At 50.3% G+C, this 21,154-nt stretch overlaps 1 protein-coding gene across 2 annotated transcripts in view; it reads left to right on the top strand.

Moving 5' to 3' along the window:
• Nucleotides 1-5,101: 5,101 nt before the first annotated feature.
• The window catches only part of LPIN1 (lipin 1), a 130,223-nt gene continuing 114,170 nt past the window's right edge, over nucleotides 5,102-21,154 (top strand). For both annotated transcript variants that reach the window (XM_061433280.1, XM_061433276.1), the window contains exon 1: nucleotides 5,102-5,261. In XM_061433280.1, coding sequence (XP_061289264.1) covers nucleotides 5,181-5,261 — 81 coding nt within the window. In that variant the 5' untranslated portion in view covers nucleotides 5,102-5,180. The remainder of the gene's footprint in view (nucleotides 5,262-21,154) is intronic.

The following is a 21,154-nucleotide window of genomic DNA, read 5'->3' as shown; positions in this document are numbered from 1 at the left end:
AGCTGTTATTCTTGGAAAAGGTCTCTTTCATCTTCTTGCTAAAGGCTGTTTCAGTGCCACGGTAATGTCCTCAAGGAAGTCCTCTGTCACTGACAGCTGCCTGCACATGATATCTGCTTTCCCCATCCTTTGAGGACGTCATGCTCATGGAGCAGTATGAGAAAGTGGAAAGAAGTATTGAGCGTGTTTTAAAGCCTTCCATAGGTCTCTTTCCTAAACCCATCTAGAATACCAGAACTTAATTCACTTATTTAAGTTTTTTTTGGCTGCACTGGGTCTTCCATTGTTGTACCCGGGCTTTCTCTGCTTGTAGCGAGTGGGGGGCTACTCTCTAGTTGCGATGTGCAGGAAGGTGAGATGCAGTTAATAAGGGAATGAGGAAGACTCAGCGCCAATGACACATCCAGTGGGCTCTCCCTGCAGATGTGTGCAGAGGGCTCAGGATTTCTATCTTCACCCAGGGGTCTAGAGGAGAATGACTGATAGGCCCTCTGGTTGTAAATCCCATACCTGGTCCCTCTAAGCTGAAACTCTGAGAACATATCCGTGTGTGGATGCTCTGGGCCTAGCACTTGCTTCTTCAGTACCCACAAGAACTTAATTTTGCCTCTGAATAAAATCATCACTTGTGTTAAGGTTGCTTTCAGCCTGTATTGGAAGACTCTGGTCTTTGATATCCTCCATTGTCTATGTTAGAATCAAAATCTGGGCTTCCCTGTTGAGTCACAAAGTGAAAGTCGCTCAGTCGTGTCAGACTGTTTGCAACCCCATGGACTATACTATCCATGGAATTCTCCAGGCTAGAATACTGGAGTGGGTAGCTTTTCCCTTCTCCAAGGGCTCTTCCCAACTCAGGGATTGAACCCAGGTGTCCCGCATTGCAGTCAGATTCTTAACCAGCTGAGCCACCAGGAAAGCCCAAGAATACTGGAGTGGGTAGCCTGTCCCTTCCCCAGTGGATCTTCCCAACCCAGGAATCAAACTGGGGTCTCACGTATTGTGGAAGGATTCTTTATCGGTTGAGCTACCAGGGAAGCCCATTGAGTCACAGACCAAGCTAAATTTCTCGATCTCTAATTGTGCAGCAAATAATTCATAACTACCCAGTACTAGAGGGTGCTGCAATGGGTGGCAGTTATGGAAGGGAAGGATTACCTGTCCAGAGATGCCAGAGGCAGGATGCTACACTGTTTGGGGTAGTGGTGTGAAGTACTGACAAGGCTTCCTGGCCAGGCAAGGTGTCTCTGGATCTAAGAATCTGGGTGTTCTGCTTGCTTTGTGTACCTAGATTCCTAACTTTCTTGCCTGTTGCATGTAGGGTCCCATCAAAAGGGCTTCTGCCATGGACTGAACTGTGTTCCCCTCCCCACTGGTTGAAGACTTAACCCCTAGTGTGACTGCATCTGGAGTAAGGAGATAATTAGAGTTAAAGGAGATTGCAGGCGGTAAGTATCCATATAAGGACTTCCCTGTGGCTCAGATGATAAAGCAGGAGATCTGGGTTCGATCCCTGGGTCAGGAAGATCCCCTGGAGAAAGAAATGGCAACCCATTCCATTGTTCTTGCCTGGAGAATCCCATGGACAGAGGAACCGGGCGGGCTGCAGTCCATGGGGTTGCAAAGAGTTGGACACGACTGAGTGATTAACACACACGTAAGAGGAGATATCAGAGAGTTCCCTACCTCTCTCTGTCTCTTTCTTTCTGGCACACGAGGACACAGTGAGGAGGAGACAGTCAGTCTGCAAGCCAGGAAGAGAGCTCACACCAGGAACCAAATCTGTTGGCACCTTAGTCTTGGACTTCCAGCCTCCCGGACTGTGAGAACATAAACTTCTGCTGTTTAAGCCCCACAGTCCCCAGTGTGTGTTCTGGCAGCTTGAGCAGACTCAGACAGCTTCCTTCCCCAAGCAGCCTTTGGTCCTGATGCCAGTACATGACCCAGAGAATTTACTTGCTACTTGAACCTTGAAAAAAGACATTTAATTCCCTGTTTCCATCACTCCAAAATTGAGTCATAGTAGGATTTTCTGACTCAGAGAAAGAGGGAACAACAGAGAGTCACTGCGTGTGTATGTGTTATGAGAAAGAGACAGAGAGGGAGGCAGAGATGTAACATATTTGCAGGTTCTGGGATTAGAACACTGACCCATTTGGGGGTTGGTATCCTGCATTTCACACCTCAGGTCCAACCTCCCGTCCTTTTTCTCAAAGACCTAAGAATGGAAGCCTCTTTATGGAGTGGGGAAATCAGGGATGGCTCCGTGGAGGGAGAAGGTGTGGCCTGGCCCCAGACAGAGGGCACATTTGAAAAGACCTTCCAGGAAGTGGGTCACAGCATGAGCTAAGACTTAGAAATGGGACTAGACAAGGTGTTCTGAGAAGGGGCGGCTGTTCACAGGAGACTCCAAAACCAGGGCCTGGCAGCCTGGGGAAAAGGGGTGCCCTGTGGATTCTTGTGCCCCGGGTGTGTAGGGGGCAGTGATTCAAGGCAGACCCCAGTGTGGTCCTGCGGGGTCCCGTGAGGCAGCACAGGAGTTCTCAGAAGCTCCAGTGGAGGACAAGTTGGAGAGTTTGGCCAACAGAAGTCCAAAGTAAAATAGAGCCTCCGTTTCTTTGTCTGTAAAATGGAGCTATTTGTGCCTACCTCAGAGTGACTGTAAGGATTAGTAGCCGTGACTGCTTTTTGAGGGTCTAATACACACCAGCTTTCATCAAGGACTCTCTGTTCATGGCCTCAAGTTCCCCCACAACAGCCCTGTGACGGAGAGACTATTTTTATCCCTGTGTTTCCCAGATAAGGAAACAAAGGTCCTTAAAGGTCTGAGTCAGAACAGCTTTGAAGTGCCGAGTCAGCCCCAGAGCCCAGGTCTCTGTGACTCAGATGGTGCAGCTCAGTCATCATGTGTTGCTTCCAGGAACCCCATCAACACACGTCTCTATTTCTAGGCACGCCAGCCCAGCCAGCGCTGGCTGTCATAGGCCTGACATAGCAGCAGGATACCCGTCAGCCTGACCTCCCTACGAGCAGGGGTGTGAAACCCGCCTGGGCTTGGAGCCCCGAAGACCAGGCACACCCCCACCTTGTTCACGCCGAGGCTCCACATGGCGGGCCCTGAGGATGGGTGCAGGAGGACGGGAGTACTGTGTTCACAGCTCCTGTGTGGCTCTGTGCACCTAACATAGCCAGCTAAGTGCTCCCCATGACCAGGTGTAACGACTCACAGTCTTATCACTGATTGGTCACGAGGTTCTCAAAATATCTCGACAGCAGGAATTAAAAATAGTAGAGTAGTGGGGACCCAGCTCAGTCGAAGTGTCTGAAAGTGTTATTTTCGCCCTTCCGTTGAGGACATTCTTTAGTCTGTGGGAGCCGTTCCAGGGAGTGGGCGGGGAGCCACCCTGCCCTCTCTGTTCTTCTCCAGAGGGAGCAAGACCAGCTGTAGTGTGTGGCCAGGATCATGGTGACCTGGGCACGTGGAAGCCTGGGGTTCAGAACCTTCCTGCAGCTTACCAGATGCAGCAGAACTGGGGTAGCCCCTGACCTCCAACCTGTCAAGGGAGGTCATTAGAACCCATCACGTTTGTTAGGACATGCCCGGCATCTTTCAGGTGTTTGCCCACTCCACCCTCGGCACATCCCTGGATGGATTCTGGGTCAGGGTCTCCTCCAGAGAGCAGGAGGAAAGGGAGTGAAGTGAGTGGAAAGGCAGAAGGCCTAGCTAGGGAGGAGGTAAAGACCAGGGTAGGTGCTTCTGCACCCATGGAGTAGAGCTGAGAGGTGTTTGGAGGTGGGCAGTCCTAGCATCAAAGGCTATAGGGATTCTGGGGGCCAGGGGGTCCGTCTGTGCTAGGGGTCAGGGAGTTTGTCTCCTTCAGTCCTTGTCAAACGAGATCAGAGCCTCTCACCCAGTCCTGCAGCTTGCCCTGTGCTCCCCTCCCATCCCCAATTTGCCCAGAAACTGCCTCCCCCCACCCAGCTGTGGGCCTGCACACCTGTGCCCCATGGAGCCCAGCCCCATCAGCACAAACCCGCAGCTCCTGGCAGGATCAGAACCACGTTTCAAGCACCGTGTTTGGGGTCAACCCAACGCTGCTTAGTCACTTCCCGCTTTGTGACCCAAGACCAGTTCTTTAAGCTCCTCTTTCACTTCCGTAACCTCATAGGGCTGCTGTGCAGAACGTGTACCGGAGAGCAGTTGACTGCCTGGTGGTGTGTCTGAAAGTGTTGTTTTCTCCCTTCCCTGGCTTCCTGGTGTGCAGGCAGCACTCAGGTCCAGCGAGTCGTCACGATGACGCTGCTGAGTGTGATGGAGGTGATGCCCGTGGTCCCCTGGGGAAGGAAGGCCGCTGACCCCAGCCTTCTTGACTCCCCAAAGGGTGCCCGTGCACGGAGAGGGAGGATTCCTTGTCACTTCTGTGGGAAACCAGTGGCTTCCCTGGTGCCTCAGATGGTAAAGAATCTGCCTGCTGTGCAGGAGACCCCGGTTTGCTCCCTGGATTGGGACGATCCCCTGGAGGGGGCCATGGCTACCCACTCCAGTATTCTTGCCTGGAGCATCCCATGGACAGAGGAGCCTGGTGGGCTACCGTCCAGGAGGTCTCAAAGAGTCAGACACGACTGAGCGACTAAGACTTTCACATGACACAGTGGTAGAGGTGAAGGTGAGTGGACTACAGGACCCGCCCATCCTCTTTTGCAAGGCTCCCTGCACCCAGCATGTGAGGTGGTGTCTCCCCCAACACGTCCTCCCCACGGATCACCTCTGGAGGCAGCACTCGTGGGTTTGGATCACAGTTCTGTCCTTTGTGGCTGTGTGACCTTGGGGAAGTTAGTGGTGAGGCAAGAGTACCTAGCAGGTCACGCCCTGTGACCGGGTATCAGTCTCACAGAGTCCAGAGAAACTGGCATCTGCTGGAGACCTCTGCATCCTTCAGGGACCGGGAGGTGTCCCGGTGTTGTTTTGTTAGCCCGTCCCAGGTGGGAGAGGATTTGCAATTCAACACTCTGCTCTTTTCCTGAGCCTTGTGACTTGGCCGGGCTCCTGGGTGGAAAGAGAAGCTGCCTGCTCTGGGCTCAGTGTCACTGGGCCAGCCTCCCAGCTCCTGAAATTAGCCTCCGCAGACACCGTTCTCTGGGCGCTGGGTGGGGAGGCCACTGGTGTCCCCCCGACCCCAGCCATGGAGGAGCAGGACCACGCCTGTGACGCCACCTGGGAGCCCCCACAGCCAAAGAGCCGCCCGGACTCACCTTGGTCGTGGGTAAGGGCCAGGGCATGGCCACATGCAAACCCCCCAACCCCCGCCTGGCTGAGAAGTGCAGACAGGCCTTGTGGGTCCTGTAGAGGATCGGTGCATCCACATTTTTCCAAAGAAGTGATGGGACCAGCTGCTCCCCAGGGGCTCCTGGGATGGAGGCTGCATTTATGGAAGAGGGTTTAGAACTGACTCGAGAAGTCAAGGCGTTTTTCTTTGCCTTGGATGGATAGTAATAGTAACTGCTTTAATCCTCAAGACAGAGAGTTATTTGAGGACTCCTGCTCACCAGGCACTGTGCAGGGAATGCTTGCTGTCTTCTGTGTTTGCATGCGGGCAAGGAGGGGAGGCCCCGAGGGTTGAAGTTACGGGATCAACACAGGCGTTTGAGCACGGTTGTGTCAGAGAGTGTGATGTGTGTGCTGTGGGCGCCCCTGGACTCCAAAGCCAGAGGTTGCACCGTCTGTGTTTTCTAGATCTCATCCTAGATGTCCAGGCTTTGTTCAAAGGTAGTTATGTTTGTGTGAAGCCCCAAAAGCAAGAGTAGAGGGTGTTCAGATAACCCCAAGTGGAAGTGGGGACCAAGGGTGGAGCCTGGACTAGAGTTTGGGCTTGGCTATTTCTTCCAAAGGCTGAGGGTTTGGCCACAGTGAACATAATGTGTTAATGGTAGTGGTTTAGTCACAAAATTGTGTCTGACTCTGTGACCCCATGGACAGTAGCCCGCCAGGCTCTTCTGTCCATGGGGATGCTCCAGGCAAGAATACTGGAGTGGGTTGCCATTTCCTCCTCCAGGGGATACTCCCGACCCAGGGATTGAATCCTGGTCTCCTGCACTGCAGGCGGATTCTTTACGTCTAAGCCACCAGGGAAGCCACCAGCGTGTCACTGCCCCGGCCCAAATGTCTAGGACTCCTTTGACACTCCTGGTCTGGCCCCCAGCTGCAGGGGCTGGGCTGGTCCTGGAGGGTTCCACACGCCCTGGAAACGGAGAGAGCTTGGGATCTGTTGCACCTATGGGGAGAGGGTGAGGGGTGTGGCGTGCACTGAGCAGACACAGCCTCCTGGCTGCCGGTTCCCCAAAGTCCCTGTCATTGTCACTTCAGTCACATCCACCCTCAGGGCAGCTCCTTTCCCTGCAGGGACATGGGACCTTGCTGTTGGTATTCAGGCGGAGATGCGGTGGGCAGGGGGCACCCGAGAAAGGGCCTCTGGATTCTGCTCCCAGCCTTTGCCTCTTGGCCCTTTGGGCCGGTGTTTCTTGGGCAGACAGATGCTCGCAGAGGCGGCTGCGCAGTGAGCCTCCCTCTGCAGGCGGAGGGCAGGAATGGGAGCACTCCCCCGTAGTGCTCTGTACATCGACGGCATTCACACTCTAGCTAAACAACGGTTTTGTGGTTCATTGGAGATTAAGACAGTTGTGTCTTGTTTCCCATTCCTGGAATGTCTCTCTTGAACAGAGCAGCCCTGAGAAGTGCCCCCTTCTTCTCCCGCATGGGCAGCACTGCGCTCTCAGAAAGCTCTCCCACATCCACTCCGGGACTGAGTCTCCTCGGCCCTGGGACACAGGTCTTATCATCGTGGCATCTCTCTTGTACAGCCCATCTCTCTCGTCCAGTTTCCCCGGGCTGTCAAATGTCATTCCCATTTGACAGCCTGGGAAACTGAGGTTTTGATGTTGCCCGCCAAGTGGCTCGGGGACGGGAGTGGCTGGGGAAGATGGAGGCAGGATAGTAGCCCAGCCCCACCATCATTCCCCACATGGACGCTGTGATCCGAGGAAGCTCTGACAACACCTGCTTTCTGCTTTTATCTTTGGATTATTAGTAATTTTTCCTGGTTATAAAATTATGTGTATTAGAAAAGGTTTCAATTCTACAGCAGAGTGTAAATAATAATAAGATAGTAAATGCCAATCATTTCACCGCTTGGGAGGTTGTCTGGGAACTTTGTCAACTGAGGTCACCCTGTGTTTCCCTGGAGGCTCATTATAATTAAGCCACAGAAAGGATTTCAAAGTCTCTGGTTCTTTTTTCATTTCAATCCCTTCACTGCCCTGTGTGCTCGATTCTAAAATCCCCGAAGTCCTCTGGGTGTCCACTGTGGCCTGGACCCCTTGCCGTGTGACATCTTTGACTGTCTTCCTGGCGGAGGCGGGTGTCCATGGCAGGAGAGGGTGAAGGGTGACGGGGGACAGTTTGCTGGACTCTGGAGCTGCTGCGCTGGCCCTGCAGACTGTCTACCCTGAGTGCAGGATTTAAATGGGCCCAGGAACTTGGGCTTGGCTCCTGCTGGTGCCCATATCCAGGAGAATCTGACCTGCTGAGCTGAAGGGTGGCTGCAGGGCAGGGATCCCAGGAGTCTAACGGAGCTCCAGGGAGAGTGCTGGCCTCCTTCCACAGTTGGGGGCTGGGTGCAGCCCAGGGAGGACAGAGGAGGCCAGGTCCTGAGTGAGGCTTCAGCAAAGCTGGACTGGAACACAAAGCAGGAAATCGAGGTGGAAGCCCAGATGGACTGCCTGCCATGCAGGAAAGCTTAGGAGGAGGCTGCAAGAGAGCTGGCCAAGCAGGGCAGGAGAGGCGGGAACTGCAGCTGCCGTGGCCAGGAGCCCGGGCTGAGCTGGCTGCTTCTGGGGAGGGTAAGAATGGCTCAGCCGTCGTGGGGCACTTTCATTCCTGGGGCCAGGAAAGGGCAGCTGGCAGTGCCGAGAGCCCTGGGAGGCACCTGTTAAGTTGGCAACAGCTCCCTGAACACAGGCCACATCCCTTCCCAGAGGCTGTGAGCTTGTTGTTCTGGCTTTGAGCGTGTACAGAGCCCCGTGGGGCACAGTGATGGGTGAGACCTGGTCCCCACCCGCAGGAGGTCAGGGTGGAGTGTGAGTGGGTGCGTCTGCCAGCTGCCAAGTTCCTGTGGGCACAGATCAGGAGGAATTCCCACTGGCAGGGCTGGGGAAGGCGTCTTTGTGAAGCTGGCATCAGAGCCAGGCCTTTTGAGGAGGGTAGGATTTCAATAAACAGATGGGGGGAGGGGTGGCAGGCAGAGACTTCTAGGCCAAGGGTTCAGCCTGAGTGACAGCTGGGCTTTGTGAGAACAGGGTGTTCTCCTAAAGCTAAGTCTGCAAGTTCAGTTCCTCAAGCCGTTTGGGATTTTATGTCTCCTGAGTTGGGGCGTGCGTGGTGACATTCATCTGGGTCAGACCCCCAGCCTGTGAGAGAAAGCAAACAGTCACAGACCAAATACGTGGGACTCGGTGTGAATCCAGGGCCACACAGGGCCTGGGCTCAAGCTTTAGTTTTACCACTTGCAAGTTTGATTAACTGGAGCCTAAGTTTTCTTATCTGTAAAATGGGACTTAACAATACCTAATAATATAATAATCACAGGGACTTGGTTGCTCGTTGTTGTTCACTGCTAAGTTGTGTCCGACTCTTTGCGACCCCATGGACTGAAGCACACCAGGCCTCCCTATCCCTCATCATCTTCTGGAGTTCACCCTGTTTCATGTCCATTGAATCGGTGATGCTTCCTACCATCTCATCCTCTGCCGCCCTCTTCTTCTTCTGCCTGCAGTCTTTCCCAGCATCAGAGTCTTTTTCCAATGAGTTGGCTGTTCGCATCAGTGGCCAAAGTATCAGAGCTCTGGTACCAAGTGCTTGGTAAATGAGCTATCATTAATAAACCTGGGGAAAAAAAATAGCTTGTTACAAGTTGGGTTGTAAATATCAGTGAAGAGAAAATCATTTGCATTTGGACTGTTGATCTCAGCGTGGTAAAGAGATAATGCACAAAATCAGAGCCCACATCCCCTAATATGGAGAATTCGGAGTGAGCCTTTGTGCAGACATTTTGGCTTGGCATTCAAGGCCTCTCAAGAGCTTCCTGCTCTTGGCTCTGTCCTCACCTACCGCGACCGTGTGTTGCCCAGCAAGTGCCTCTCCTCGGAGGCGCTGAGCCCATTATGTTAGCTGGGTCTCCAGGGGATGAACATCAGGACCTCAGACCCATCCTGCCATCTCCAGCCCCTGAGACTTGGCAAGGGGCTGGACTTTGGGCCCCAACTTCCCAGAGCACATGTTTGCCACTAAACTCTGTTGGCAAAGCCGACCAGAAGCCTGGGCAGAACCTGGGTCCTGGCCTCCGGAACCCCTTTCCTCAGGGACCCCTAGGGCCAGCACCCCTGACAGTGCTGGGGCATGGAAAGACAGACTCAGGGACAGGGTCCACCTCTCCCCAGAGGCCCAGCCGACTTGAGACACCTGTTTGCCCACCTGATCCAGGCAGGATCCCAAGAGGCTACTGCCTGGGATCAGCCTGAAACTACCGGCTCCCTGGTTGAGTGATGGGGAGATGGGCAGAGAGAGAAACCAGGAAGCAGTCCCCGCACGTATCCCCCACGGGAAGCGGAGCTTTTGGTCTCCTTGCTCCTCCTCTCCAGTGCCCTGGGCCCAGCCACCCCACCCCTGTTTCCTGTGAAGTCGAGGGGGATGTCTGGAGCGCCCCCTGGAGGTGGTACTCTACCACTACAGAGCGCTTACAAACAGGAAAACAGAAAAGCTACAGGAAAACCACCACCCCGTCGTATTACAGCCTAGTGGCCGATAGGACTTTTACTAGGGACAGAAATAGGATGAACACAGAAACTCAGTGGTGCAAAGTCAGTGATTACTGGATCAAATCTGAATTCCTCATTAAGTTTGTTTGTGATTAAACTCCTTGCAGGAAACTGTTGTTGGATTATATTCTGCACCGTGCTTTTAAACTCTCTCTCTTGCTGCCACCTTCCCTTTCTGTCTGTTCTGTTCTCCTTATTTATAACCTCTTCTCTCCTGTTGGGCTGTGAGCCCCGCGGGCAGCCAGAGTGTCTCCATCTTGGTGTTGCCCAGAGCTCCTCACACAGTTGTGTTACATGTCTGGGTCGCTGGATTTATACCTTTGGCCTTGATGTAATATTGCAGCACCCCCTTTTGCTCTGAAGTGGGGTGATCACCCTACCTGGTACACATCTGTAAGGTCATACCTGCATTTGGCTTTGGGGCCATCCCCTCACCCACAGCTGGTACCCAAAGGTCTTTTCTCACTGCCACTTAGGGGTCCTAGTCATCTCCTCTGGTCAAGGCTAGAGAGGGTTGGAGGGCTTTGTATGGCAATGCTGTGTTTCACACAAAGATTAGGGTCTAACGTTAGTGCAGGAGGCAGAAACTGTGTGGTCCGTTTCCCTGAGGATGTTGTTCCCTGCAGACACCATGCCTTGGTGTGTTAGTGGAAAAGCTAAGGGAATAGGTTAAATATTAAATAGATTAAACTGAGTTTGTTGTTCAGTCCTTCAGTCTTGTCTGACTCTTTGGACATCATGGACTACAGCATGCTAGGCTTCCCTATCCTTCATCATTTTCTGGAGCTTGCTCAAACTGATGTTCATTGAGTCAGTGATGCCATCCAACCATCTCATCCTCTGTTGTCCCCTTCTCCTCCCACCTTCGGTCTTTCCTAGCATCAGGGTCTTTTCTAATGAGTCAGTTCTTCTCATCAGGTGGCCAAAGTATTGGAGTTTCAGCATCAGTCCTTCCAGTGAATATTCAGGACTGACCTCCTTTAGGATGGACTGGTTGGATCTCCTTGCAGTCCAAGGGACTCTCAAGAGTCTTCTCCAACACCACAGTTCAAAAGCATCAGTTCTTCAGCATTCAGCCTACTTTATGGTCCAACTCTCACATCCATACATGACTACTGGAAAAACCATAGCTTTGACTAGACAGACTTTTGGTGGCAAAGTAACGTCTCTGCTTTTTAATATGCTATCTACTGGTACTGCTACTGCTGAGTCACTTCAGTTGTGTCCGACTCTGTGCGCTCCCATAGACGGCAGCCCACCAGGCTCCCCCGTCCCTGGGATTCTCCAGGCAAGAATACTGGAGTGGATTGCCATTTCCTTCTCCAATGCAGGAAAGTGAAAAGTGAAAGTGAAGTCGCTCAGTCGTGTCTGACTCTTAGCGACCCCATGGACTACAGCCTACCAGGCTCCTCCATCCATGGGATTTTCCAGGCAAGAGTACTGGAGTGGGGTGCCATTGCCTTCTCCGAATATGCTATCTAGCTTTGTCAAAGCTTTTCTTTCAAGGAGCAAGCGTCTTTTAATTTCATGGCTGCAGTCTCCATCTGCAGTGATTTTGAACCCCCAAGAAAATAAAGTCTCTCACTGTTTCCATTGTTTCCCCATCTATTTGACATGAAGTGATGGGACTGGATGCTCTGATCTTCATTTTTTGAATGTTGAGTTTTAAGCCAACTTTTTCACTCTTTTCTTTCACCTTCATCAGGAGGCTCTTTAGTTCCTCTTCACTTTCTGCCATTAGGGTGTTGTCATATGCATATCTGAAGTTATTGATATTTCTCCCGGCAATCTTGATTCCAGCTTGTGCTTCATTCAGCCCGCCATTTTGCATGATGTACTTGCATATAAGTTAAAAAAGTAGGGTGACAATATACAGCCTTGACGTACTCCTTTCCCAAATTGGAACCAGTCTGTTGTTCTATGTCCAGTTCTAACTGTTGCTTCTTGACCTGCAAGCAGATTTCTCAGGAGGCAGGTAATGTGGTCTGGTATTCCTATCTCTTTAAGAATTTTCCACAATTTGTTGTAATCCACACAGTCAAAGGCTTTAGCATAGTCAATGAAGCAGAAGTAGAAGTTTTTCTGGAATTCTCTTGCTTTTTCTATGATTCAGCAGATGTTGGCAATTTGATCTCTGGTTCCTCTGCCTTTTCTAAAGGTAGCTTGAGCATCTGGAAGTTCTCAGTTCACATACTGTTGAAGCCTAGCTTGGAGAATTTTGAGCATTATTTTGCTAGTGTGTGAAATGAGTGCAATTGTGAAGAAGTTTGAACATTCTTTGGCACTGCCTTTCTTTGGGATTGAAATGAAAACTGACCTTTTCCAGTCCTGTGGCCACTGCTGAGTTTTCCAAATTTGCTGACATACTGAGTGCAGCACTTTCACAGCATCATTTTTTAGGATTTGAAGTAGCTCAGCTGTAATTCCATTACCTTCACTAGCTTTGTAGTGATGCTTCCTAAGGCCTATTTTGGATTCCGAGATGTCTGGCTCTAGGTGAGTGATTACACAATTGAATTTATCTGGGTCATGAAGATCTTTTTTGTATAGTTCTTCTGTGTATTTTTGTCACCTCTTCTTAATATTTTCTGCTTCAGTTAGGTCCATACCATTTCTGTACTTTATTGTGCCCATCTTTGCATGAAATGTTCCCTTGGTATCTCTAATTTTCTAAAAGAGATCTCTAATCTTTCCCATCCTATTGTTTTCCTCCATGTCTTTGTGATCACTTAGGAAGGCACAGACTTCCTGGCCCCTGACCCTCACCCCAGGCTCTACAGAGATGAGAAGGCGGGGGTGGGGCCTCCCTGTCCCACCTCCATCAAGGTGCTCTGAGCCTCTCTGATCCTCGGGCTTTTCATCTTTACCACTGGAACTAATAAACCACCTTTGTTAGCTTATCATGAGGATAAATGGGGTGAGGTTTGAGAGTCTTAGCAGCTGCATGAAGCATATAATAGAAGGAGCTGTGAAAAAGGACAAGTCACTGAAAAATTCAGTGTGAGCTATAAGGTCTGTGAACCGTAGGCTGGTATCACGCTGGTTCTCACTCATCTGGGGCTGGCCCTGTATCCATACTGGCTTCTGGAGGTGAAACTCCACCTTTTGGCAGCATCAAGAATGATCCTGACTTGAGAAAGCACATCTGGGCAGGAGTTGGGGGGTGAGCAGAGGGCTTGGTGGGTGTCCATGCCCTGCTGAGGCTGAAGGCCATTGGCAGGTTTGAGGAACAACAAAGATGCCAGTGTGGCTGGGCTAAGACCACAAGGGGAAGAATAGGAGTTTGTGTCAGAAAGTAAGCGAGGGGCAGGATCTGACCAGGCGTCATCAAGGAATTGGCCTTGACTCTGACTGAGACAGGAAGTCCTGGGGGCACGGTTCGCAGTGCAGGAGCAGGGGACCAGTTGGGAGGTTGTTGCATTAATCCCACAGGGAGGTTAAGGTGGTTTGGACCAGGGTGGTTGCAATGGAAAGGGTGAGAAGCTTCTGGTGTTGGAGGTCGATGATGGAATCAAGGAAGAGAGAGAGGCTAGAAATGTACTGTCAGTCCATGAATCACAGTGTTTAAGAACCCCAGATCTGGTGCAACCCCTCACTTCTAAACAATGTGTCTATTTATGGCTGGTGGGTCTTCATCTGGGGCTTTTCTCTAGCTGCAGCAAGCAGGGATACTCTCTGGTTGAGGTGCACGCTCTTCTCATTGCAGTGGCTTCTCTTGTTGCAGAGCACGGGCTCAGTAGCTGTGGCACACGAACTTAGTCGCTTCTCAGCATGTGGGATCCTCCTGGACCAGGGATGTGTTAGGTAGTTAGAAGAGAAAAAAGGAGTCCAAAATAGTGGTGGCTAAAAGACAACGAAGGGGAAAAGCCCGTGAAAAGAGGACAAAGGAAGGTCCAAGGACCAGAGTGAGAACCTCAGGTGAAGCAAACAACCCTCCTGGTTAGCCCAGCATAAGGCAGGCTCAGGGGAAGGAGAAAAAAAAATTAAAAAGAGGGGCCAAAACTGAGCTGCCACGGGCTTTCTTCTCTTCACATCTTTTGGGTCAGCCCACCCTCACGCCCCTAGAGGATGTATGTTCCTTTGCTTGCCAAATAAAACTGAGCTGTAACTCCAAGCTGTAACACTGGTCCATCTATTGCTTCAAATTTTTGCTGTGGTGGGACAGAACTGGGGAAATTATGAACTCCCTGGACAGATGGAACCGGTATCTCCTGCACTGGCAGGTGGATTCTTCACCACTGAACCAGCAGGGAAGCCTGCAGCCCCCCAATTTACAGAGGGGGAGACTGAACCTGTCAGAGGACATATTTTCTAGGCATGACTATAGACTTAAGGCTACAATTCCTTCCATGCAGGAAACAGGTAAATTCAGACAACACTTTGAACTTCTCTTCCTATTTGAATTTGGAGTATACTTCGCCTGGTTTCTCTTTCCAGATATATCCTCTGTTCCCTTTCAGCTTCTCATCCCTTCAGCTTCCTCCTGGTGTCTATGCTTATCCAACCCCATTTCTTCATTCACAGTTTAGGCTCAATTAGTAGAGAATCTGGGGGAAGGGTTGCCACTGTCAGCTGTCCACTTTTCCTTCAAGGGCTGGCCCAAGTGTAGCCTCTGCCTGGAAACCCCAGCTGGGAGCGATGCTTCCCTCCTAAACCCCCACTTCTTTTTGGAACAGGCTTTTGTCGTAGTTGTTCCGAGACTGGTCCCTGGCACATAGCAAGTGCTTGGCGTTTCTAGAAGGAGCAGAGAATGAACGAAATTACAAAGTAAGCACCCCCAGGTCTTATCATGGCGAGCTTTTGCCTGGTTTCATCTTCATTTACACATCAAGGCTCCCTGACCCCACTTCCAGCGCTTACTGGGTGATCCTCCACAGTCCTGCCCTGAGTTGGTGGGAGGCCCTTGGAGAAGGAGGAGCCAGAAAGTAGGGGGGCCCAGAAACAATTTAGAGATGGCTCTGTAGTAAAGCTCAAGTGAGAAATGGGAGGCGAAGACCAGAATGTCAGGCTGGAAAGACTGGGAAAATGAAAGGCTGGTAGGAAAGGGTGGTGCCAGAGGGTCTGGCCCAGATGAGTTATTCTGGAATGCCTGAGGCTGTCGGATATTGGCTGCTGGACAGAGACTGTGTGGTGTGTTTTGTGGGTAAGCAGGCCTGGTTTAAAGGCACAGGAGTGGGGTGCATGGCCACCTCCGGGGTGCTGTGAGCAGAGCATATGCTCACCAGAAAGGTCGCACTCATCCCATGTGAGGGATTTAGAAGATGCCCGCCCCCGAGGCTCCAGTGGCTCAGACACCTTCTTCTGTTGATGTCTGCCCCGTGTGAAGTGTTATAAATCCGTTCCTCACAGGATGCATGGTTGGAGTGCTGTCTAAAGGGATGAATCAGTGTGAGTCCTTTTGTTGGACAAGAGCCTGTTTTTCATCTTCCTCCTCTGCCCTGGCTGTCCTGGGCCTGGGCTCTGTTGAGTCCCTGAGAGCAGGATTATCTGAGCCTAGATGTCAGGAGTAATTCTGTCTACTTTCTCCCATCATTCTAAATCCTGCTCCATGTCATGGCTTTTGATCTATTTGCAAACAGTTTGATTGCTTGAGTTTTTTCCCTAAGCTACTTGAGATCCTTTTTGGATTTGTTAAAGAATATAAGCAAATAATAACCAAAAATTTGGAATAAAAAGACCTTTTTTTTTTTTTTCTAAGCAGGATGGATGGGAAAGCAGGATGTTATGGAAATGTGACATTCCTGGCTGGTGGGTCTATAGTCTAGGGGGAAGGCCTGAAGAATGGACATCCCTTATAGCAGGGACAGCAAGGGGAGGCAGCAAATTCCAAATTCCTCTGAAACTTGGAAGAGTTTATTGTTAGATGAATGAAGAGAGTGAGAATCTGTCTCAGTAGGAGAGCAACACAGAATTTGAAGGACCTTTCAGTTCTAGGCTCACGCTGTGGCTTTGAGCAGGCCTGCTGTCACTCTGGAGCTATGATCCCTCCCCCATAGGGCTGTCTACCGATCACAGCTGGGGGCACAGGAGTGCCCACTCGGAGGAGCTAAGCTCACTATCTGCAAGCCTTATCAGGTGCCTTTGTGAAATGAGGGTGTGGCAGGGCTCCTGTGTACGTTTGCAGTCCACACAGAGTGCTGGCCCAGGGGTCACCCAGGGCAGAAAGCCACCCTGCTGCCCGCTCACCAGTCTTGCTGGGCTCGGGGGCAGAGGGGCCTGGGATGGTCAGGAAGAAGGGGCTCCTCCCTGAAAGCCGTTCATCCAGAGAGTGCTCTTTCGTCACTCTGCCGAGGGGGCCCTGTGTGCCGACTGCGGCTCCAGCGCTGGGCCTGACCACGGTTTGCAGCACCTGTTATCCCTGTTACAGCACCCTTACCATCGGTGACAATGTCGGCAGGCTCTTCCTTGTAAATGAAGTAAAAATGGGGCAACTTGTGAAATGCTATGCTCGGCACCCTCCCCTCTCAAGCTCCCGCATCCACCACCTCCTGCCAACCATCCCCCACCCCCGCCTCTCTCTCCCTAGTCTCCCAGGGCTCCGTGCAGCACAGTTTGAACCCCACGGAGGAGGAGGCAGCCTCCTGTGGCCCATCCAAATTGACCATTTGGGAACCATAGACTGGAATTCTTTGGGAAGCAAAACGAAGTGACAGTCTCTGGACTTCAGCTTGGTGGGCTGAGCCTATCTGTGGCCACGGCTGGGGGACGCTGTTTCAGTCCCGCCCTTTCTGTGCTGTGCTTAGTCGCATCCGACTCTTTGTGATCCCATGGACTGTAGCCCGCCAGGCTCCTCTAACAAAAGAGAAAGCCAGTTGCCCGGAGTCACCCATGTAGTTACAGCAGAGCTGGTATTAAAACCTACACCTGATTCCCTTTTCCACTGTCTCCTGACTCCATTTTAGCAATACATGTTTAATGAAAAACACTGGATCAGCTGTTAGGATATGTAATTCTAGACCAGGACCCCGTGGACTGTAGCCCACCAGGCTCCTCTGTCCATGGGATTCTCCAGGCAAGAGTACTGCAGTGGGTTGCCATGCCCTCCTTCAGGTCATCTTCCCAACCCAGGGATTGAACCCGGGTTTTCCACATTGCAGGTGGAATCTTTACCATCTGAGCCACCAGGGCAGCCCAAGAATATTGAGTATCTTAACTGCAGTCATCCAGGGTCTGGTGTCCTGGCCCAGAAATGCCCTCTAGAGGGCGCTGTGACACCGGAACCCAGGACGGGACACACCTGGAAGGGACCATGTCCTCTCTTCTCCTACAAGTAAGGGCAAATGAAAACTGAATCAATACATGAAGCATTTCAGCCAACAATCAGAGAGTTTTGTTGAGATTCTTGAGTGAATTATTTTTATCTGAGGTGATTTGAACTTCAAATAGTTCGAGATAAAGGAAATGGGGACTTGGGCTAGCTAATATCTTCCCCTGATCTGACATGGGCAGAAACTGAGTTTATTAATAGCCCGTTGATGGACACTTCACGGTGAAAGGTGAAGCAAGATGGGATCAAGTTTCTGGGTTTTATCCAGTTAGCAATGCCCAGTGGGTGAAATATTACCAGATGGAAAGAGTAAGAACAGTGAGTCTTATAGGCTGCACTCTGAGCGGCTGCCTTGTAGAATAGTATTTTTGCAAACACAGTTATTTGCAATTTATGGATAATGTAAAGTGCATTCAAAATGACAAATGTCTAGGTTTATTATTGTTGTTGTTTACTGAGTGCTTTATGTATGCTAGGCACTGATGAAGCATTTTCTTTTTGTCATCAATCTTCTTAAGAACCATTGTTGTTGCTGTTCAGTCACTAAGTTGTGTCCGACTCTTTGCGACCCCCATGGACTGCAACATGCCAGGCCTCCCTGTCCTTGAGTATCTCCTGGAATTTGCCCAAGTCCATGTTCATTGAGTTGGTGATGCCATCCAACCATCTCATCCTCTGTTGCCCCCTTCTCCTCCTGCTATCAATCTTTCCCAGCATCAGGGTCTTTTCCAGTGAGTTGGCTCTTCACCTCAGGTGGCCAAAGTATTGGAGCATCATAAGAACCATGTGGGTGGATTATTAGCCTCAGTTTATACACAGAGGTGCTGAGAGACATTACTTAATTGGGCTGAGGTCTCACAACCAGCAGTGAAACCATTCTTTCTGTGCTAGTCTTCTGCTTCTAAGATCTAATCTCTCCCCTGGAAATGCCGTCTTACTATTTTTCTTTGGAAGCTTTCACAGGACTGAACTCTGACTTTCATGGGAGCCAGTCTCCCAGCTGCACATCTCTGCTTAGCCCTGAAACTCAGGGCTAAAGATTTGCTTCTCCAGTAGTGACCATCTCACTTGAATGACAGTCATTTTCCAACTGACCCTGGTACCGGTGCCTCTTCCTAGGATGACATGCGGGTGGCAGCGGGGAGCAGGAGAGACATGTTCTCTATGGGTCCTGCCCTTGGAAATTTTCTGGATGAGAGAACACTTCATGATGTATGGGATTCTCAAATGTTAGATGAGAGGGGGCCTTGTTGACTGTCATGTAATGTAGTCTTACACTCACAGCTGGCCTCGTGGGAGTCTTGTGGTCACTCCTAGTCCTGGTTATCAGATTCACAGAGTTTCTGAATAATATAGACTCACAATCTGTGGGGTTCAGCCTCACAAGATTATATACAAAAATATACACAAATATGCTTCAGTTCAGTTGCTCAGTCATGTCTGACTCTTTGTGCCAGGCTTCCCTGTCCATCACTAACTCCTGGAGCTTGCTCTAACTCATGTCCATCGAGTAGGTGATGCCATCCAACCATCTCATCCTCTGTTGTCCCCTTCTCCTCCTGCCTTCAGTCTTTCCCAGCTTCAGGGTCTTTTCTAATGAGTCAATTCTTTGCATCAGGTGGCCAAAGTATTGGAGCTTCAGCTTCAGCATAAGTCCTTCCAGTGAACATTCAGGACTGATTTCCTTTAGGATTGACTGGTTTGGTCTCCTTGCAGTCCAAGGGACTCTCAAGAGTCTTCTCCAAGAACATAGTTTGAAAACATCAAATATGTTTGTGTATTAATAGATTTAAGTTAATAAATATATGATTTATAATAGTTATGAATGCTATATATAATATTTTATATATTGCTTATATTATATACAGGTTTTTTAGTGTCTATGTCTCTTTACCAGGCATGCAGACAGTGTTTATGACCCTGTGTCATCTGTTCTTCTCCAGATATGCTTGACTTCTTCCATTTACTTTGTTGTGAGATGAGATGTGATTTCTGCTTCTGTTGACACCCACTTGTACTCTTCAGAGTCTAGTTTCTCAGTGTCCTTCTTAGAGTTTTATATGACCAGTACAATGTACAATGGCCCCTGGCCTTATTCTAGATTTAAATATCTCTTACTCTTTTCTAAGATCAAAGCATTCAGAGTTACTTAATAACTGCTGATGGCTAGGCCTTTTCTATTGGTTACACAATGGACTTTTTGAGTCTTAGTATATCTGCCTTGGGCTTCCCAGGTGGCGCTAGTGGTAAAGAACATGCCTGCCAATGCAGGAGACTCAGGCTTGATCTCTGGGTTGGGAAGATCCCCTGGAGGAGGAAATAACAACCCACTCCAATATTCTTGCCTGGGAAATCCCACTGGACAGAGGAGCCTGATGGTCCATGGGGTCACAGAGTCGGACATGACTTAGCAACTGAACAAACAGCAGGACTTCCTATAAAAATGCCACTGGAAAGGTGGGTCCCACTTCCTTCTCCTTGCTTTGGCTCTGGTACTTACTGACCTTGTGATTTCAGAAAGTCCCTCTGCACCTGAATGGCCTCATCTGTAAAATGGGCTACTGTGAGAGGGTAAATGATGTAATGCATGCTTCCCACCTTCCAGAATGACCTGGGAGCTTCAGCTCCCACTAGAGAGTTTGATTCAATAGGTTAGAGTGGGGCCTAGAATAAAGAATGTGAGTGACTTGTCCAGTCATTTCTGATGAGCGAGCAGGTTTAGATCCTGAATCACAGCGTTTGTAAAGTGCTTAGCGCACATTCAGTGCCCTGCAGGGGCCTGCACCTCCTTTTCTTCTCCCATATCCCAGCTCTCCTTTCCTCTGAGCACTTAGGACTCTGGTGCTGCCCACTTTGTATCCCAGAGGACAACCCCAGGAGGAAACTCATTGAAAATGCTCTTCTCCAGATGTTTGCCTTTGATACAAATAGAAGAAAGAGCAATGCTTAGTTCAAAGTTTCTGTTTAAATTTCACTGCCACTACCAGGTCTATCTTCTGTAGCCTTTGATAAGCCCCACGATACAGAGAGGTTGAGGGCAGGAGGAGAAGGGGGCGACAGAGGATGAGGTGGTTGGTGGCATCACTGACTCAATGGACCTGAGTTTGAGCAAGCTCTGGGAGATGGTGAAGGACAGGGAAGCCTGATGTACTTAGCGACTGAACAACAGCAACAGTGATACAGACACCAGATCCCGCCCTGAGATCTTGGGATTATATTGCAGCCTGAGAAACCTAAGACATCAAGATCAGCCGTAGTGGGGAGATATCTTCTTTGGGTCAGGGGGCAAGCTTCCTCATGCACTTCAAATACCCCAGAAGCTTCCTCAAGCTCGTGTCCAGTTGTAAATTGAAGGAGGCTCTGGGGTCACACAGAGTCAGACACGACTGAAGCAAGTTAGCAGCAGCAGCAGCAGCAGTGAGGTCATTGTGGCAGACAAAGTGGACCCAGCAGGTGGAGCTAGAGAGTCAGAGACATCGAAAAGCCAGAGAGCTGGTCCTGGGGTCTCAGGAAGACGAGGTCGGGCAGTTGTCTTTGGCAAAGGTCGTGTATCAGAATCCCTGAACAACTTGTTTTTTTTTTTTTTTTTAAAAGACTATAAAATTCCAGATCCCATCCCTATGGAATCCAGCTGTAGGCATTAACTAATTGCCCACGTAACTGTGATGTACTCCCAGTTTGGGAAGCATTGATGTAGAGATTCTGGAATGATCTAGATGTGGTCCAGGCACATAAATGTGAGCCTGTCTGAGTTGAGAGCTGTGTGCTGGTCCTCAGACCAGCGGGAGCATCAGTAACATCTGGGTGCCAATCAAAAGTGCAGACTCAGACTCCACCCCAGACCTGCTGGGTCATAACCTGCCTTCTTCACAAGAGCGAGCCCTCTGGCTGACTCAGAGGCGGATCAGAGCATGAGGTCACAGAGAATGGGGCTTCTTGTTTACCTGGGGACCTGTCCCTGGAATGGAAGATCTGGGAGACCCAGTCTGTGCTTTGTCCTTGGCACCTGTCTGAGCCTCA

This window comes from Bos javanicus, chromosome 11 (genome assembly GCF_032452875.1).
Source record: "Bos javanicus breed banteng chromosome 11, ARS-OSU_banteng_1.0, whole genome shotgun sequence".
In the NCBI taxonomy this organism is placed as follows: Eukaryota; Metazoa; Chordata; class Mammalia; order Artiodactyla; family Bovidae; genus Bos; species Bos javanicus.
The sequence above is the reverse complement of the archived record's forward strand: the minus strand, read 5'-3'. Positions and strand labels throughout refer to the sequence as shown.